Source organism: Poeciliopsis prolifica, unplaced genomic scaffold (genome assembly GCF_027474105.1).
Source record: "Poeciliopsis prolifica strain line A6 unplaced genomic scaffold, Auburn_PproV2 SCAFFOLD040, whole genome shotgun sequence".
In the NCBI taxonomy this organism is placed as follows: domain Eukaryota; kingdom Metazoa; phylum Chordata; class Actinopteri; order Cyprinodontiformes; family Poeciliidae; genus Poeciliopsis; species Poeciliopsis prolifica.
The window spans coordinates 90,079-107,110 of record NW_026562415.1 but is presented as its reverse complement, the minus strand read 5'-3'; the positions used below and the strand labels follow the sequence as shown (position 1 = coordinate 107,110).

The 17,032-nt window shown below is 38.1% G+C and overlaps 3 protein-coding genes and 1 non-coding gene across 4 annotated transcripts; 2 read left to right on the top strand and 2 right to left on the bottom strand.

Moving 5' to 3' along the window:
• Positions 1-844: 844 nt before the first annotated feature.
• On the bottom strand, positions 845-10,235 carry ttll1 (tubulin tyrosine ligase-like family, member 1). Its single transcript, XM_055054736.1, has 10 exons — positions 9,844-10,235; positions 9,623-9,740; positions 8,623-8,831; positions 8,367-8,547; positions 8,125-8,262; positions 7,901-8,009; positions 7,008-7,151; positions 6,009-6,095; positions 4,108-4,271; positions 845-2,678 (listed from the first exon to the last, which is right to left on the bottom strand). Exons 2-10 carry the CDS (start codon positions 9,733-9,735, stop codon positions 2,549-2,551), a joined length of 1,275 nt encoding a protein of 424 aa, XP_054910711.1. The 5' UTR covers positions 9,736-9,740; positions 9,844-10,235; the 3' UTR covers positions 845-2,548.
• Positions 2,817-2,903, top strand: trnay-gua (transfer RNA tyrosine (anticodon GUA)). The gene is given in 2 exon segments: positions 2,817-2,853; positions 2,868-2,903. It is a non-coding gene; the product is annotated as a tRNA-Tyr (tRNA).
• Positions 10,236-10,238: 3 nt separating the features above from the next.
• On the top strand, positions 10,239-13,812 carry bik (BCL2 interacting killer). The gene is made up of 6 exons (XM_055054738.1): positions 10,239-10,789; positions 10,876-10,904; positions 11,822-11,909; positions 12,104-12,256; positions 12,346-12,460; positions 13,207-13,812. Exons 3-6 carry the CDS (start codon positions 11,830-11,832, stop codon positions 13,309-13,311), a joined length of 453 nt encoding a protein of 150 aa, XP_054910713.1. The 5' UTR covers positions 10,239-10,789; positions 10,876-10,904; positions 11,822-11,829; the 3' UTR covers positions 13,312-13,812.
• mcat (malonyl CoA:ACP acyltransferase (mitochondrial)) lies at positions 13,810-16,917 on the bottom strand. Its single transcript, XM_055054737.1, has 5 exons — positions 16,226-16,917; positions 15,546-15,633; positions 15,232-15,449; positions 15,022-15,159; positions 13,810-14,160 (listed from the first exon to the last, which is right to left on the bottom strand). Exons 1-5 carry the CDS (start codon positions 16,637-16,639, stop codon positions 13,888-13,890), a joined length of 1,131 nt encoding a protein of 376 aa, XP_054910712.1. The 5' UTR covers positions 16,640-16,917; the 3' UTR covers positions 13,810-13,887.
• Between the last annotated feature and the right edge of the window lie 115 nt (positions 16,918-17,032).

Genomic DNA, 17,032 nt, shown 5'->3' with positions numbered 1-17,032 from the left:
CACTTAAGAGCTTAGAGTTTTTCAGCATAGATGAGAGCATTGCAAGTAAAAAGTCAGAATTTTGATATTTTGATTATTATATTATATTTGATATGAGTCAAAATTATTTTTTTAGCTGTCCTTATTCTTATCTGTAAGTTTGCAACATCAAGTTTCTCTTGGATAGTCGTCATGGGCTTTTATTTAGAAGGCGAACGGAACTGACGGAAGTAAACGTTAGTGCAGCTTTGTAGAACGCCTAACTGACGTAACATCCTGAAAAACTTTTTTGGGGAGGTTTAATAGCCTTTTCAGAAGTAGACAGTAAAATAAAGAGAAATTACATTTCACTTCGTCTTTCTATGACTTTCTTTTTAGAAACATATTCTGATTGCAATCAATGCTGTTATTAAATCTGGTTCCAAATCTATTTGTTGGTTTGCTGTCATCACTTGCAGACTACAGTTGTTGCAGAGTGGATGTGTAGGGAGACTTTTTTTAATTAAAAGCAAATTTACTTGTTATGCTCCCTCAATCAAAATAAATGGCTGAAAGTTTCTGAAATATTCTAAATAAAAAAAAGTCTTCTGACTGGCGGGAACAGAAGAGTCAAAGTTCATGTAGCGGGTGAACAATATTGCAAATTAGGCATTTTGTAGCAGCACAACTGTGTGTAAACCAGCCCACTTCCACAAACTCAGATGTGCGTGCCAAAATAACGCATGTATAGTTTAAACATGCCCTCCACTTTAGAAACAAAACGCATCTTTAGAGAACAAAACCTTAAAAAATGATTACATTTCTGCTTTTCAGACATTAACCTGTGCAAATCGAAACTCTTCTGCAAGAAGAAACTGACTGAAAATGAAATCTGACCACAGCTTTATTTAGCAAATAGAACAGTGCATACTTTCATAACATAATAAATCACATTTTAACCTTTTCTTATCAGAGCTTCAAGAGAAAAATGTGAACGTACTCAAACCTGAGTAAAAATCTGTTCAAATTAAATGTTTCTTGGGATAGAGAAAAAAATATTAATAAGACACATCCTGAATTAGCTCACAGCTGCAAACAGGTAGTGATGAAAGCTGAATTGTTTCTGATCATGTAATGAAAACCAGCAGTGGGAACCAAGTAGGGCTTTACCCAGTTCCTTTAACCATGGGAATTTCCCCAATTTCTCATTGAATTTAACCTCACAGGTGGATGCGCAGCTGATACTTTGTGCTTTGGGAATTTTTGGTTAGAAATTAGCACATTTATGCTTATTATATGTGGTAGCATCTCCATGAGGAATGAAGAAACATTTTTTGTTGTGGGGAATAAGGCGAAATCATGCTTTTATTGACAAAAAAAAAAACATTATAATGAAGCATGACTCCATGAGAAAACAAAGATGATTTAAAAAATTGTTTTAAATATTCTCAGTTACATTCATTAATGGCTTTAGGAAAACAGTTTAACAACGTAAAAATGCGGGATTTTATAAGAAAAAAATAAGCATGAGCACAGAATAAGTATCCTGTTACATAATGTTACATAATTTTTTGTGTTTGTAAATGAAAACCACATTGTCATCAGCATACCATTAAACATTTACCTTAAAAAAACAATTAACATGTTTCTTTTTCAAGGCAGGGTTAAAGATGTACCAGAATGACCTACTTCAATCAAAATTAAATTGCAAAATTTCTTTTCTTGTTGATTTCACAAAATTATAACAACTTAAATTGAATCTGTATTGTCATTATTTTTTGGGTTGTTTAAATGGGGAGAAAAGGCTTCACCTTTGCCCATTTCAATTGAATTAAAAAACACCTAATAAATCACATAGGGAAATTAAGGTGATTTACACAGTGATTAATCACAAGACAATGTTAAACAACTGTCTACCTGTTGCTTCCAATACCCTCTGAGTTTTTTAAAATTTGATTTTTGTTACTCATCGGGGCTTAAATGATTGGAAAGTCTTTAGGAACGTTTCAAGTACATTCTAAATACATATAGGCTTTTCTATAAGATCTCTGATGTAATGCATATTGAATTTGTCAAAATGCAAAATGGAAGTTATTATTCTAACACGTAAGTCTAAATTAAAAAAATAAATATAGTGTGATATTCTGCACTGAATACAGTACTTGTAAAGCATGAGCATTTAAAAAACATTTGGGATCTAAAAACATTTAGCAATTCTAATTCTGCATATAAACTTTTTAACTTTAAAACCATTTGCATTCATAATACCTCTATTTTTTTTTTTAAGCGTAGCTTCTCACCTTCACACACCTTGTCCTCGTTGTTAGCACCCTTTTTGGCAGATCAGAGTTAGGTGCAAGTAATCGACAATCATGCATAGTTCAGGTCGTAGATCATTGGTGTCATGAGGATATTTCCCACAAACACCCAAAGTCTCCATCTGTTAAACTTTACGGGTCGCTCTACATTTGAAGAACAGTGTGCCACAATTGGAGAAATGAAGGCTGGCCATTGATAAAACTTCGGGTGGTCTTAGTTTTTTGCTCTAACAGTAAGACAGAGGAAGTCATTCGGAGTCAGTAACGACGCCTCACTTCCACGTGGCTGCGGCAGGACGGGTGCCAGCACTCCCCCGGGTGCCCTTTGAACCCAGCAGTTGACCCGAGCGGCTCCTCAGGTCACGCTCGGCGCTCTCGCTCTGGGCCTGCTCCTCGTCATACCTGATGGAAAACAAACAACGCGTTTGAGATCCGGTTTCCTCCTCCGTTTGCTCTGACATGGAGCATGAAAACACAGAGTTTAAACCAGGATTAACACCACAACGTCCGGATAGAGTGTGTGTCACTGCCTGTGAACGGCCTTCGATAGCTCAGTTGGTAGAGCGGAGGACTGTAGTGGAACATCCAGGCATCCTTAGGTCGCTGGTTCAAATCCGGCTCGAAGGAGATTTTATTTTTGTCCCAGTACTTTCCATTCAAGGCAAAAACTGTAGCTAAAAACCCTGTTTAGCTACTTATAACCAACTACCTTTACAAAAATATCAAAAACACTTCACATTGAATCAACACAAAAGTAGCTTCAACGCCACAGCAATTCCCAATAATAAGATAAATGTAGACTAAAGCATAAAATTAATCATACATCTGGCAAATAAAAGTTTAAAATGAACTTCATTCAACCAAGAAGTTTCTTTCTGATTGGAGATGAGCTTGTATGCACCAATGTTGAAAATAAACAAAGTATTTTATGTCAAAGTTAAAACAGAATTAGGAAAAAATACACTTTAAAAATAAACATCTTTGCAATCATTTATATTTAGGGATGTTTACGACAATCATAAATGAATAAATTACATGTCAGATGCAGTTATTAAAAGTGAAATTGCCAATTTTAATTATTTCTGTATTCATTTCAATAATTTAATATTTTATGTGCTACACTGTTTAGAGTAGAGTTAACCTTTTACACTAACATTAGTGATATTTTATCAAAATTTTTTTTAAAGAGTGGGAAACAATCTTGCATTTATTCAAAAATAACATTTTGACTAATTATATAGTTAATAAATCCTGAATGTATTTGTCTCCATTTAACTTTAATTATTTAGGAATTAATTTATTGGTTAAATTCTGATTGAAATGATCAATTAAACAGGTCAAACTTAATGTTGACATTCATTTCCATTTCAATCTTTGACCTAAAAGCAACTCCTTCAAGCTAGATTTGAACTAGCGATCTAAGGATTACTGATTATAAAATAAAATTAAATTAAATTAAATATAATAAAATAAAATAAAATGATAGACCTAATATGATGTTAGTTTTGGTAATGAAATCAAAAGCATTCAAAAAGCTATCAAAGGAAATCAAAAAGTAATTGACATGAAACAGGATATAGATCAGCGGAAAAAACCTAGATTCTATATAAAGCAAATCTAAATAAAAACTGTAAATTAAATTAAATTAAATATAAACCAGCAGGAAGCTCTTTTCAGATGCAGAACAGTTCAAATTAGATTTTTTATCTGATAAATGTTTCTCTTATGTCATTTAAAGTCGTCAGTTCTACCCAAAGGCTGGCGGATGTTTCTGTCCTCCATGATGGATTCTTTAACCCCAGTGAGCTAGCGAAGGGTTTCTGTCACTCACAGGACTTGGTAGTTCCCCAGGGCCTCTCTGGGCGGACTGCGATTCCAGCGGCAGTCTGGGATCTCCCCGTTGGGCGTGACGATGTTGAGCGTGTCGTTGATGAGGTTGTATTTCAGAATGCGGTCGTTGGCTGTGCTGGAGGTCAGCGACGGAGAGGCGTTAACCTGAGGGTCACAAACGTCACCATATTTACAGCAGTAGAAGAAGAAGAAGAGGAAGAGAGATTTAGGCTGAACTAAACCCAGAGTGGGTTCACGGCTAGTGATTAATAATGTAACGCAGACTCCAAACGAGATCTGCTTTGTTTCTTCCTGTAATTATACTGGATGTGGAAGGAAATGAAGCTACTAATATGTACATAAATATGCAATCAGTAAACACTCATTTATAAACTGGATGTACAAACTGATAAATGAATAATTTTTGTTGTTTTTTCGACTTAGTTAATTTATTCAAATTTAAATACCTATATTTCTTTGTTTAAACGTGATTGAAAATCAATTAAATATGAATTAATTGCAATATAAATCATTAGAAATGTTTAAAAAAATGTTTCCCTGAGGTGGTGTAAAATGTGAAATATTTGAATTAAATAAACGATTTTGATACATTATTCTCCATGATCCGTTTTCTCATTTTTAACTAAAACCAAATTTCTAGAATTTAAATTTATTGTTTGTCACTGTATACATCTACAATGAGATTAAAGCCAACCAAAATGACAAACAATAGAAGAAACATAAACATAAATATGGTGATATCAAGTAAATCAAGTAAAAAATATCAAAACTAATTGATGATTGAATAAAATTTCTCTAAAAATTGTTTCAGATTGATGTATTTCACATACATTTCACTGAAATAAACCACTTGTTTCTAAATTTGTGGATCTTTTTTTGTTTATTTTAATGATTTTTAAACAGTTAGGATGCCAATGAGTGTGAAAGAAGAAACTGCAAAACATATATTTGAAGTCTTCATATCAGATTAACAAATAAAAAGGAAAGAAATCCAACTTTCTGTTATTTATTAGGATAAATTCTTGGTGAAATGACACTGTTCGTAAAATCTACAATAACTGCCCAATGAGAGACGTTGTTAATATCAAAAATGGCGCTTGGAAGAAAAGAACCAACAAATGACGGGTGGCTTTTAAACCATTTAACCGTCTGAGTACTGAATTCAGAAGCGGTGGGACTGACGACCAGACTCACTGAGTTTCTGGAACCTGTTCTTCACACAGGAACGTTTTCTGTCCTACAAACAACTTTGCGCTGCTGAAAATAGATCAGATCGGTGTCCGCTAGCAGAAATAACTCAGACACAGCCTAGAAACCCAGCAGCACAACGTGCAGCCGTCAAACGAGTGCATTGTGACTCATTATGAGGCCACAGCTAAGACAGAGAGAGCAACAAATAGAAAGTGTCTGTTGCCAGTGAGTTTCCATCACTTTCTATTAGATGAACAAAGAGTCACAAACTCAGCAGCACAACACAAACACACAGAGCTTCAACCAACCAGCAGCACAAAACAAGCGACTAAGAAGGGAGAGATGAGCAAGACTCAATCTGGAGGTTCAGTTATTCTGGTTCAGAAGTTTCCGTCCGTCCGTCCGTCCATCCATCCATCCATCCATCCATCCATCCTTTAAAAGTGCACCAGAAACCCCTGAACCTCTACTGGACCTAACACAGAGCATGAAGAAATTTTTTCCCCAGAATGGATCCAGATAGTGTTCCAACTATTTATTGAAAAAAAAAAAAAAAAAAAAAAAAAAGATCAACCGAAGACTCCAAATAAACCCAGTTGCTCAGACTGGGTTCCCAGCTTTGCAGGACAGGTTTTATTCTTTAGGCTTCATAAAACATTTCAACGCGACTCGCTTGGAGAAACGACTCACCTCGATGAGCCACGGCTTCAGTTTGTCGTCGATGATGATGTCATACCCGTAACACTCAAAACAGTGCTTGTCATTGTTCATCACAGGCTGACAGGGGAGAAAACACAGACTGAATCAGCAAAACCAACAATTTTTTATTTGTTTCATCATTTATTATCAGACAACCAGAGTATAAATACACTACACAGCTATCAGCAGCAGATGCGTTGATGCCTTTGAGAGGAAGTGAGTAAGAGCACTTATTTAAAAAAGGAAGTGTGTTTAGTGTCCTGTGGGCTAAAAACAATACAAAGACATGCAGGTGGTTTTACAGATCTCAGAAATCAGACGGCCTTTTGCCACATTTAAAAAAAAGCAACGTTAAAGGTATCGGATTCTGCCTGCACAAGTTTAAATTATAACAACAAAAAAAACGTAGTTAGCACCTGCAGCTGTCTAATAATATTCTGCTTTTTAGAGGTGTAATATTTCATTGGTGAAACGTTTATGTTTTCTGCCAGAGGTGCATACAAGGAAGTATCTGCAAACAGGTTCAGCAAACTGAAAGGTGATTACACAATATGGATAAGTGAGTGCAAGACTTCCCCAGTGATGAAAGAGTGAGGAATAAATATTTACAAAAGCATTCATATGTCTTGAACAAACTTCAATGTGTTACGTTGCAATTTAATGTGAGAGACCAGAACAAATTAGAGCAAAATTTAAAGATTTAGAAAACTTTTGAAAGTTCAAGTACAGCATCCATTTGCATTCAGCCCATTTACAATAAACTACATTAATGTGTGTGGTGGTTTTGTGTCAAAATGTGAAAAAGTGGTGCAAAAAATTCAGTTTTAAAGAGAAAGTTTAAAGATGGTTCACACTAAAGAAGCATTTAGAAACCAGAAATGTGCCATATCCTTTTGAAATGTAGCCAGCAAAGTGTCGGAATTAGAGAAAACATAATCAGAAATAAGCAACTGTCTCTTTTTTATTCAATCATTCATGCTATAAACTTACTGCAACCGCCTTCAGTGACTGCACCACGATCCAGTGGATCTGATCAAACAGCCGGTTTGTCACCTCCTTTCCTCTGGTGCTTTCCAGGTACAAGCGAAGATTACTGACTGTCCACTTTCCCCCGTGAACGTGGTTGTAGTCGTCCTGTTGGAAAACACAGTTAAACCAGAAATGTGATGCCTTTCTGTGAAGATTCAAAAAACTAAAAGAAATATTACGACCTTAAAAAGTAATGAGAAAGTAGTTTTTGATGATGGGAAAACTGTTGTGTCATTCCTACATCCCTGTGTTTGATGAGAGAAAGTCGAAGCCAGTTGCTGTCATTAAAAGCAGGTGTTTTAGCGGTTAGCTAGTCTGCAGGATACAGGTTTGCATTAACATAATGGAACTGTTGTAAATCAGAGATGTTTTCTCGTCATGAACAAAATGTTACTTTATCGGAAGGACCTCCAGCAAAGAGCTGATTTTACTATTTCTGATAGAGTGAAAATGAGTAACAAATACCTCACCACTATGAACTTTACAAAAAAAACAGATGGGGATAAATTGGGGAGAATAATTAGTCAAAGGTGGGATGACTGCTCCCAAAATTTCTGAATAAATCTGAATTTTGTTTCATTGCTGCAACTCTGTATATCTTTATGTTAGAATGTGAATATTATCTACTGCAGGCAGCTGTTTTGTTTGGTTATGCTTGAAAAATGGAAAACAACCAATAAAAACTGAGTTTACTAAAAAGAAACTCAACTGTTTCACAAATTAAGAGAGCTGCTAATCTTGGTAGGAAAGGATTCAAATAACTCTGACCTCAGTCTCTACAGATTTTTTGACATTCATCTAAATGGACGACCATATTTGGTCATCATATGTTGTTGCTTTTGACGACGACTCACCCCGTGTTTCTGAATGGCCACATTAGTGAGATGCACAAACATGTTGTCCAGCTCACTGGTGCTGGGTGTGTACTTCACCGTGCAGAACCGGCAGAACCCCAGTTTGTACCTAACAGATCAGATCAGACTGATTTATTCAAATTCATATTTTCTCTTAAGCACCATCTGATTTCCTGGGTGGGTAATTGACGCATAAACAAGATGTAGTTTTGAAAGGTGCTTACATGTAGCACTTTAACGGCCGATATGTTGTCACCAGAACATAAAGTCGAAGGTCGAACTTCTTCCCGCCAATCAGCAGAGGGTTGTCGATGTACAGAGAGATCACATACGCCTCTTTCCCACTGGATGCTGCAACAAACCTGGAGACAGAGCGGAGCAGCAACACCCACTGAGAATACCATGATGACTCTTTTGTTGTTTTTCTCCATCCAAAGCTTGAAAGGAAACGCGTTTTCTGACTTACGTGGACGTCCGGCTGTCGCGCGACCACTTCTTAATCTGCGATAGCTTGTTGATGAGGAAGATGCCTTTCCCTTGGGCTTTCCCACAGGGCTTCATGATCCAGGTGCTGGACGGATTCTTGCGAAACTCCTCCACGAACAAATTATAATCAGCCGGGAGCATAAACGTCACAGGAACAAAATCTGCACAAGAAAGTTACAAGAAAAACATCAGGACTGTTCACGACTGTACATATATCCACCTCTAGGGAAGATTACCCAGATAAATGTATTTTCCATTCTTGTCCTTCTCTGCAAGCAGACTTCCTTCCTTTTCCAGCTCTTTGCGGTAGCGCTTGATGTTCTTGATCATCAGGTCCTTCCTGGTCAGCTCGTAGTGGTTCGGGAAATGGTTCACCAGCTGCTCATCCGACAGACGGTAGCCGGTGTCCACACTGAACACGTTCCTGATGGTCTGGATGCTCATCCTGCATGTTGGTACACATCAAGTTAAACAGCTTCACTACTGGACCATCTCCCACCAAACAAGTTATAATATTCAATTAATTCTTCCTAGTAAGAGAAAAGAGCATAAACTCCTAATTGAATTTATAAAACCAACTAAAACCAGTCATACTTTAAAGAAACACTTTGAATTAGCTTCAGAAAGAATGGAAACACAAGATAAGGTATGCTTTTTAATTATTATTGAAATAAAATAGCATATTTCCCATTCTGAAGAGTATCTAGGAACCTAGGATAATAAACTTAAACCTCACAGAAAAATAAAGTAATGGATTACTAACATACAAGTTCTTTGAAAAGTGTGCCACACATTTTTATAAATCACTTTTTCTTAGAAATCGTTATATGTTGTATTTTTCTAAAAATGTTAAGTGTTGGAATATTAATTTAGATGTAAGTTCAGGCAGAGCAGCTGTTTACTTTCATCCATTTCCTGCCTTATTTGGACGGCCTGTTCTTTAGGGCAGGAAGGAGACATGCAAAATGAAGAATCATCAAAACACAAACCTCAGGGCAATTTAGAAATACAAATTAACCAAACAGTTATGTTTTTGGATTCAAGATTTTCTATTTAACAATTACTTATTTTCTGTTTTTTCTTTTCACTGTATGTGCATTAAAATTAAAGATAATGATTAGTACTTTGACTTTATAAACAGATATAGAGTGAATATAATTGTTATTTTGCAATTTCTTCCTTGCTTAATTAGCGATTTTTTTTTATTTTAAATTATGTTGTGGTGCTGGAACCTACCAGTAGAAATTCCAGTCCTCGTTTTCTGTCACTTGAACCCATTCTCTTTTTTCAAAGTTATTGATGAGCACTGACTTCTCAATATCTGTCACCCACTTCACCTTCCCGGCCATGGTGCCTTCAAAACATGTCAACAAACACCAGACACTCACCAACATATTGATACAAATACAGCCTGATGTGTGTGTGAGATCATTGAGGATTTATACACACTCAGCTACCTGCAAATCAGTACCAGGAAGCATCCAGTCATCAGCATCGGCTGCTCTCCGTTAGCAGGCTGCCGAATCCTCCCCGGACTGCTGCAGAGACTGGGCGGCCATCATCCGGGTCAGGGATGCAGACTCATCCGACTGTCGTTACAGTTGTGCGGCCAAGCAGCCTGGAAAGCATCCCCCGTGAGCTGGAAGCTAGCGAGCGGACGCCGCCTCCATGTTAGCTGCTGGAGCAGCACTTATTGATTCCGACGACGTGAAGCGGTGACGACAACGCCCAAGACGGCCAAACTACCACGAAGCATTTCTTCGAGCTAAAAACCGGATAATTTCTGTACAACTAGAGAAACACCGCATGATTCACTAGTTGTGAATCATGAACGCGAAAAGGGTGTGTCTCGTGAACGCGAAGAAGATGTGGAGATAAGAGAATAACCTAGCAACGGAGGACGCAGTGACGTCACTACTGGGTGTCATTGCTACGTTTTACCGCAGGGGGTCACTATTTCACCGTTTCTATTTTTAACCACAGGCTGCAGAGTGCTAAAGTATGTGATGGAGAAATTTAATTAAACCTGTCTTTTTGAGAGTACCAATTTGACTATTTGTAATAAACAATATTTGGTTGTCTTTTAAAATGCCTTTGGTTGCATTCGTGGTGAATCGGTGCTATATTAACCCAACCGAGGTGGACTGAACTGATGGTATAGAAAAAGAAAGTTCAATTCTCAGTAAGAAATAGTTGTAAAGTAATATATTTCTTGCCAACATTTATACCAAAATTAATAACTTGAAGTTGTTAATTTTGTTAGTAAATTCCAAATTTTCAATTGGCATTTATCGGGTGTTTTTGTCTCCCCCTAACGGTCAAATTTGCTAGCAGCAGGTAAAGGCGTGGCCAATTGTACTTTGCAGCATTTACCTGAGAGCGACGAGATTAAAGGACGCTGCTGTAAGTCCAAACACCTTTCGATTATTTATTTGATTTTATAACTAAAAAATAAGCTCTAATGATAATGGGTCTTGTGTTTATTTCAGGGCGGCGTCCTATTTAATCTACATTAAAGGTATTTTTACTTTCTTTTTTCCACTGTGAGTGCACCTGTTTACTTGCCAGGGTGGGAGCATTTTACTTTCGACAAACATTCGAATAAAGTATTATTACAAAATGAAACACAATGCGTGACTGAAAATGAAGAAGCTAATAAATGACATGAGTTGAAGGGTTGATATTTAATCCTTTAAGTGCGGTTTTCAAAAATGACCTTTGTTTGTTTGAGGCATGAACGATGACTTCATGTTTTTTGTTATTACTAAAGCAAACCTCTACAGGCGGCTGCAGGGATGATTCCTCTTGTTGAACTCAATTTACGGTATTAAGGGAAATAAAAACTTCAAGTTTACACATATAAAATACATTTTATTATACATTTGTCTAAAAATTATGAACCTATCTAAAGTTTATGGGGATTATCTGAGGTGAGTGACGCTGTATTTCTCCCTGCTGAGTGGAGAAAAGAGCCGTTTGGTTGATTTGGGTTATGGAAATGTGGCATTTGCATTAAGGAGCATGAGAACAACAGGTCTGACCTCCGCTCAGGTGATCACAGGAGGCTAAAAGTAAAACCTGCAAACACAATAGAACAAGTTCTGTTATAAAAACATTATTAGAGCAACACTTTCTAACATAATCGGCTGCAAAAAATTAGGGAAGTGAAACAGCTTCAGTAGACATCAGAAGGATGAAGTCACCACCTCAGATCTTTTTTTTTTCATTATTTATTTTAATTGGACTCTCTCCCTGGTAGCAAGCGCCACCCATCCTGGTCACATGTTCTCTTGTTTACACAGCTTGTTTATGAACGTTAGAAGTCCAGAGATAATGCATGATCACGTGCAAGCTCTTTCCACCCTGCATTGTCAATGTGGTGATTAATCGAAATAATCTGACGAGAACTCATGTGAAAATGTTGCTCCTGCTCAGAAAACACGATGGTGGAACAAACCAGGCGTCCGAACCGTGCTGTGACCCTCCAGGCTGGACCTGGAGAGGTGGCGGACGGGAGCCTCAGGTAAAGTATGGACACTCCCTGCTCCCGTTTCAGTTACTGAGCACATTGTTCCATGTAAACACATCATGTGGGATGAGTTGTACCAACAACAAACACGATGAAGAGAAAAGATTTGACCAAGTCTTCCAAATAGTTGGGTTTTAAAGACGTTTTCTGGTTGGTAGTTAATAATGTTTTCTGTTTTCCTGGTTTAGGATCCGTGACAGAGCAGCGAGGGTCGTTGGTCGACAGCTGGCTGAAATCGGAGACCTTCTGAACCAGGACTGGGCCAGGAGAGATCCAAATCGGCCGCCAACTCCTCTCTACCTGCTGGGACCTGCCCGGACTCTGACACGGATCATCTACAGGTACAAAAACATGTTTTGTTTTGTTTTTATCTCACATTTCTAGTTGGGTATTTATGTTCTTGGTTGTTATCTTGGTTGGTGCTTTACAGGGACCTCCACAACCAGCTGTGGGGTTTCCAGAACCTATGGTCTCCGGTGAAGGCCTGGATTGTCAGCACTACTTCCAGGCCGGGAAACCTCAGAGCAGAGGCAAAGGCAACCTGGGTAATTATTTGATCTTCGATTCAGTGCAGGGTTTCCCCAGAAAACTTGCTAAGCCCGTTGCTCGGGCTGTGAGGGCAGTCATCTAGCCGGCCGCCAGGTTTTTGAGTTAAAATATGTTTAAAGTTGACAGGAAATTTGAAAATATCACAATAGTTATGCGTAGAATTATTCATTCATTTTCAATATCAACAATAACATATTTGGTCTTTGAAACACTCATACTATACAACATATTTTTCAATAAGCTCCTTTTGTGAACAGTTTTTTTATAGATGGCTTATATTTGTGTTTTGGGTAAGCTTTTAATTTAATTTCTTCCATAAATCTACTCCACACTAAAACTCCTTTGTTTTTTTTGTTTTTTTGTTTGTTTGATTTTTGAGAAAAAAGTTACAGATTTCTTGATTTGGGTCTTTAAAGGTGCACTATGTTGACTTTTATCAAAATAATTTTTAGTATTTTTGTTGAAACTGTCACCATGTCATGACAATATGGTATGAGACAGTTAATATGTGAAAAAAAAATCAAAATACTCTGCCTTTTTCCACTGGTAGGTAAAATCAACCAACAAGAAGGCGGGTCTTAGTGCTGTCAATCACCCTAAGTGTAGCACTGCTTATCCCCTCTTGCTCTCTGTGCCCAGCATAGCCCATCATGAATGCTGAAGATATAAGAACTATCCAGTTAACCTTTCCAGATACACTAAAATATTTCTTCCCTTAATGCTGTTTTCTTTCATTTTCAAGGTGAGCAGTTTAAAAGTGGTGGCTTGTCTTGGCTGGACCAGAGGAGCACTCATGACCGTAGCACTTTTGGCGGCAGCAAGCATTTTTGGTGGACTGTGGATGTAAGAGGAGGCCTGGAAAGAAGCCCAAAGAAAGTCTTGAGTATGTTTGATGAAAGGAAAAAAAAAGTTTGCATTTGATTTAAAATTAATGCTGATTTTTGTTTCTGCTGTTTACTTTTCTTTTTTTTTTACATACCATTTTCATGAGCTGTATTGATATTAACGACAGACTGGAAACACCTTCCTTAGAATAAAGCTTGAAAAAATGTGTTGCTAAATTCACTGAAGAACCTCCAGATTGGTTTAACTAAAAAAAAAAGAGTTTCCTGAACATTGTAGCCTGGAAGGCTGTTTTATCATTGCACTGAAGTCAGAAAGCATGTTTCTCATGACAGGACTGTTGCTGGCCTGCAGTCTTTTGCAGTTTCTTACTGGTTTAAGAGGCCAAGGTTTTTACAAACGATGTGTAGCTTTGCTTGTGATGAAATGACGGGAGCTGGACTTTCTGTTGCAGATTTGACGAGGCTTTTTTCCCCCCACGTCTTACAAATAAACTTTAAGATGAGAAAAACCGACTGGCGTGTTTATTTAAAATCATTTCATTAAATACACAGATATACACAATCTTTTCCATCATCAGTCACTTTTCGCTTGCGGTGACGTCTATGTGAGTGTACAACTGAGAGGCCTTCCTGTTGCACTTCTGGAGCGTGACGCCCAGCTGCTTCCCGGGGCCGACCTCGTACGTTTGAGGGAAACTCTCCCCCTGTGTCCTTTCGTAGATTTCATGTAGAACCTGCTCCCATTTCACCGGCGACACCAGCTGCTTGACCAGCTGCTTGCGAACGTGGCTTTCACTCATGTAGCGCTTTCCGTCCACGTTGGAGTAAACCCTGATCTCGGGGCGTCGCACCTGACAGGGAAATAATGTTGAAAAACGAAGCATTTTTAAAAATAATTATTGCGATATGAACAAATCAAATCCAGGGGTTTAGATTAAGTGAAGATACATAGAAATTAAATAAAATGCGCAAAAAAAACGAGTCGCCCGCAGTCCTTTTTGTGTTTTTGATATGGTAGCCGAATAAGGAGGAAAAAAAACATGCAACCTTAATTACTTTATTGATCATAATAAAAACAATTCTACAACTAGTGAAGAGAAAAACATAATAAAATCACATAATTAGCAATAATAAAATGATACTTTTGCCCCTGAGCAGGCCGCTGCCCAAAAAAGAAATACATTTTCTTTGCAGATAAACATTCCTCAAAATAAACTAGTTATGTAGAGCAGCTGGATGAACTGGACAGCTAAAAAAAACTAAATGTTTTTTAAAAAGCAAGTATATAAATTCTTTATATACAAAATTTGCTTGTTTATTATGTCAGGAAAATTATGTCTAATCAGAAATAAGTAACTTTATTAATTGTAATATTTTTTTTCTTAATAAAAATGTAACTGTTTAAACAATGTAAAAAATGAAGACCATTTGTTTGTAATTAACTTGGGGAACAAACATTTTCTTACTCATTAAACATATTCATAACTCAAAAAATGTGATTTCATTTTATTTTATCCTCCTGCACATAAAACAGCAACATTAAACAGGAGATTTTAAGGCATATTTTCCCTTCAATTTTAATTTGTCTGCAACAGAAAAAGCATCAGAAGGGGTGAAATTAAAAGAACCAGAGTAATCAGAACAATTAGAAAACTGTGGATGTAATAAAGCACAAGTGCAGCCTGGAGTGTAGGAAACGTTTGCTGACTGACCTCCACCTGCTGCAGCACCTCTCTTAGCGGTTTGGTAGCCGACGCCATCAGCTCGGTGTGGAATGCTCCGCTAACTGGGAGAAGTTTGGCCCTGATGAACTCTAGACTGCGCGAGTTCTCCTGGAGGAAGTCCAGGGCCTAAACAAAACCCAAAGTCACATCAATGTTGCACTTGTGCCAAATTTACAGCTGAACATCGCTGGCTCGTACCTGCATGTGCCCTGCAATGACCCTGCCATCTGGGAATAAATAGTTGGCCACGGAGCAAACGGGGTCCTCAATCCCTAGACTCTTGCAGTGCTCTCTGGCTTGAAGGCAGGCGTATTTATAATGAGCCTGCGGTCTGCCGACAACCGACAGCATCCCACTGGGAACCAGTTCAGAGGCTTTTTGCATGGCCTCTGCACGCACCTTCACTGCATACAAAGCTAGAAGAACAGCAAAAGGAAATACATTAAAACTTTAAGAATCTGTTGTCAGACTTTCACTATATTAAATCATCTTTGATAAAAAGTGATGCTTACCTTCTGAAAAGTTCATGGCTCCAGCAAAAACAAGAGCAGCGAATTCACCAACGCTGAAACCTGCAGCCGCGACACACGTCTCAATAGCCTGTTGAGATGGGAGGAAAATACACACAAATCAGGGATTCCCCTATTTCTATTGTATTGTAAGCCTGGCGGGCTCCCAGCCTTTACATGTCCCCCACCAGGCTTAGGATTGCTTATTTATTTAAGTTTTTTTTTAAAGTTTGTATCTTTAAGACTTTGTAGTTGGTGGTCAGATATTAATCTTCCAACCTTCCAATAAGAGACAATTATCAAGTGATAATTTCAAAATTCCTGTCAACTTTAAGCATTGTTTAACTCAAAAACACAGTGGGCCGCTGGAAGAATGACTACTGCACCCAACCACTGTGCTTAGGAAGTTTTCTCGAAGAAAACTTTAAAATATCAGTAATGCATGTTTTTATACTTCTTGCCAATCTGATGGCATCATTTTTAAATATTAAATGCGATGATCTGATGAGTTACTCAAAACTTGAGAAACCTTGTCACATTTTTTCTTTCTTGAGTAATTTCTCGGACGCTTACTTATTACATTTACTTGAGAAAAATAGGTGAAAACTAAAATGTATTTCTACTTTATCTTGAGTTAAACTTGAAGTAAAGGGAATTAAACAAGCGCGTAAAGTTAGTGTGACCTTTGGGTTTTCGTGGTGCAGCTTCTCCACTGCAGCCAGAGAGGTGACGAACACCGCCGGCTGACAGTGCACCGTCTTCAGCAGGTCCTTCTCCGGCCCCTCCAGGCACAGTGTCAGCAGGTCGTAGCCCAGAATCTTCTGCGCTACGGAGAACATCTCTTTTACGTTGGGGTACTTCGTCAGTCCTTTCCCCATACCCACAAACTGGCTACCCTGCCCGGGGAAGAGAAGCACGGAATGGCCCCTGGGGTCCTTTCTTGGTCTTCGCACCTTGACCGCAGGCAACTGGCTCTCCAGGGGAGAGTCCGGAGGTCCAGCCTGCTCCTGGGTGGACAGTCTCCGGCTAAGACAGACCACCGGTCTGACTTTCCCTCTGAAGGCGGCAGCCATTCCGACAACCTTCGGTGCTAGCATGAGTTAGCTCTGAATAAAACCAACTCCCAGCTGGCTTTAACCATCTGCAGAACTAACACAACAGTCAAAAATAGTTCAAACTGAACTGTTTGCTCAGCTCGGCGTGACAGCCATAGGGAGCAGCCATGTTGTTTAGAAAAATCGGTCGGTTTTGCTTCTCTTCCGGTTCACGATCCGGTGCTTCCGCTCTGCAGCGCCCGCTCTGGCCAAAAAAATACTCCGCGTCACAGTTACAAACTTAATGCCTGAATTTAAAATTTGTATCGGTCAGAAATAATTATTGATGTTGTGGAGAAGATTAAAGAAAGCACTCAAAAACACTCAAAAATTGTAATACGGGCTTATAAAGAATATATCTCACAAACCTAGAAACCAATTAGACTCCAAATTAGA

Excerpts from the sequence above, each read along its gene's own strand:
- ttll1 (XM_055054736.1), bottom strand. The coding sequence starts at position 9,735 with ATGGCCGGGAAGGTGAAGTGGGTGACAGATATTGAGAAGTCAGTGCTC. Across the intron at positions 8,010-8,124 it reads CGGCCGTTAAAGTGCTACAT|GTACAAACTGGGGTTCTGCC; the intron begins GTAAGCACCTTT and ends CTGATCTGTTAG. Across the intron at positions 2,679-4,107 it reads CTGGGGAACTACCAAGTCCT|GTATGACGAGGAGCAGGCCC; the intron begins GTGAGTGACAGA and ends GTTTTCCATCAG.
- bik (XM_055054738.1), top strand. The coding sequence starts at position 11,830 with ATGGTGGAACAAACCAGGCGTCCGAACCGTGCTGTGACCCTCCAGGCT. Across the intron at positions 11,910-12,103 it reads GTGGCGGACGGGAGCCTCAG|GATCCGTGACAGAGCAGCGA; the intron begins GTAAAGTATGGA and ends TTCCTGGTTTAG. Across the intron at positions 12,257-12,345 it reads CTGACACGGATCATCTACAG|GGACCTCCACAACCAGCTGT; the intron begins GTACAAAAACAT and ends GGTGCTTTACAG.
- mcat (XM_055054737.1), bottom strand. The coding sequence starts at position 16,639 with ATGCTAGCACCGAAGGTTGTCGGAATGGCTGCCGCCTTCAGAGGGAAA. Across the intron at positions 15,450-15,545 it reads AGCCATGAACTTTTCAGAAG|CTTTGTATGCAGTGAAGGTG; the intron begins GTAAGCATCACT and ends CTGTTCTTCTAG. Across the intron at positions 15,160-15,231 it reads TCATTGCAGGGCACATGCAG|GCCCTGGACTTCCTCCAGGA; the intron begins GTACGAGCCAGC and ends GGTTTTGTTTAG.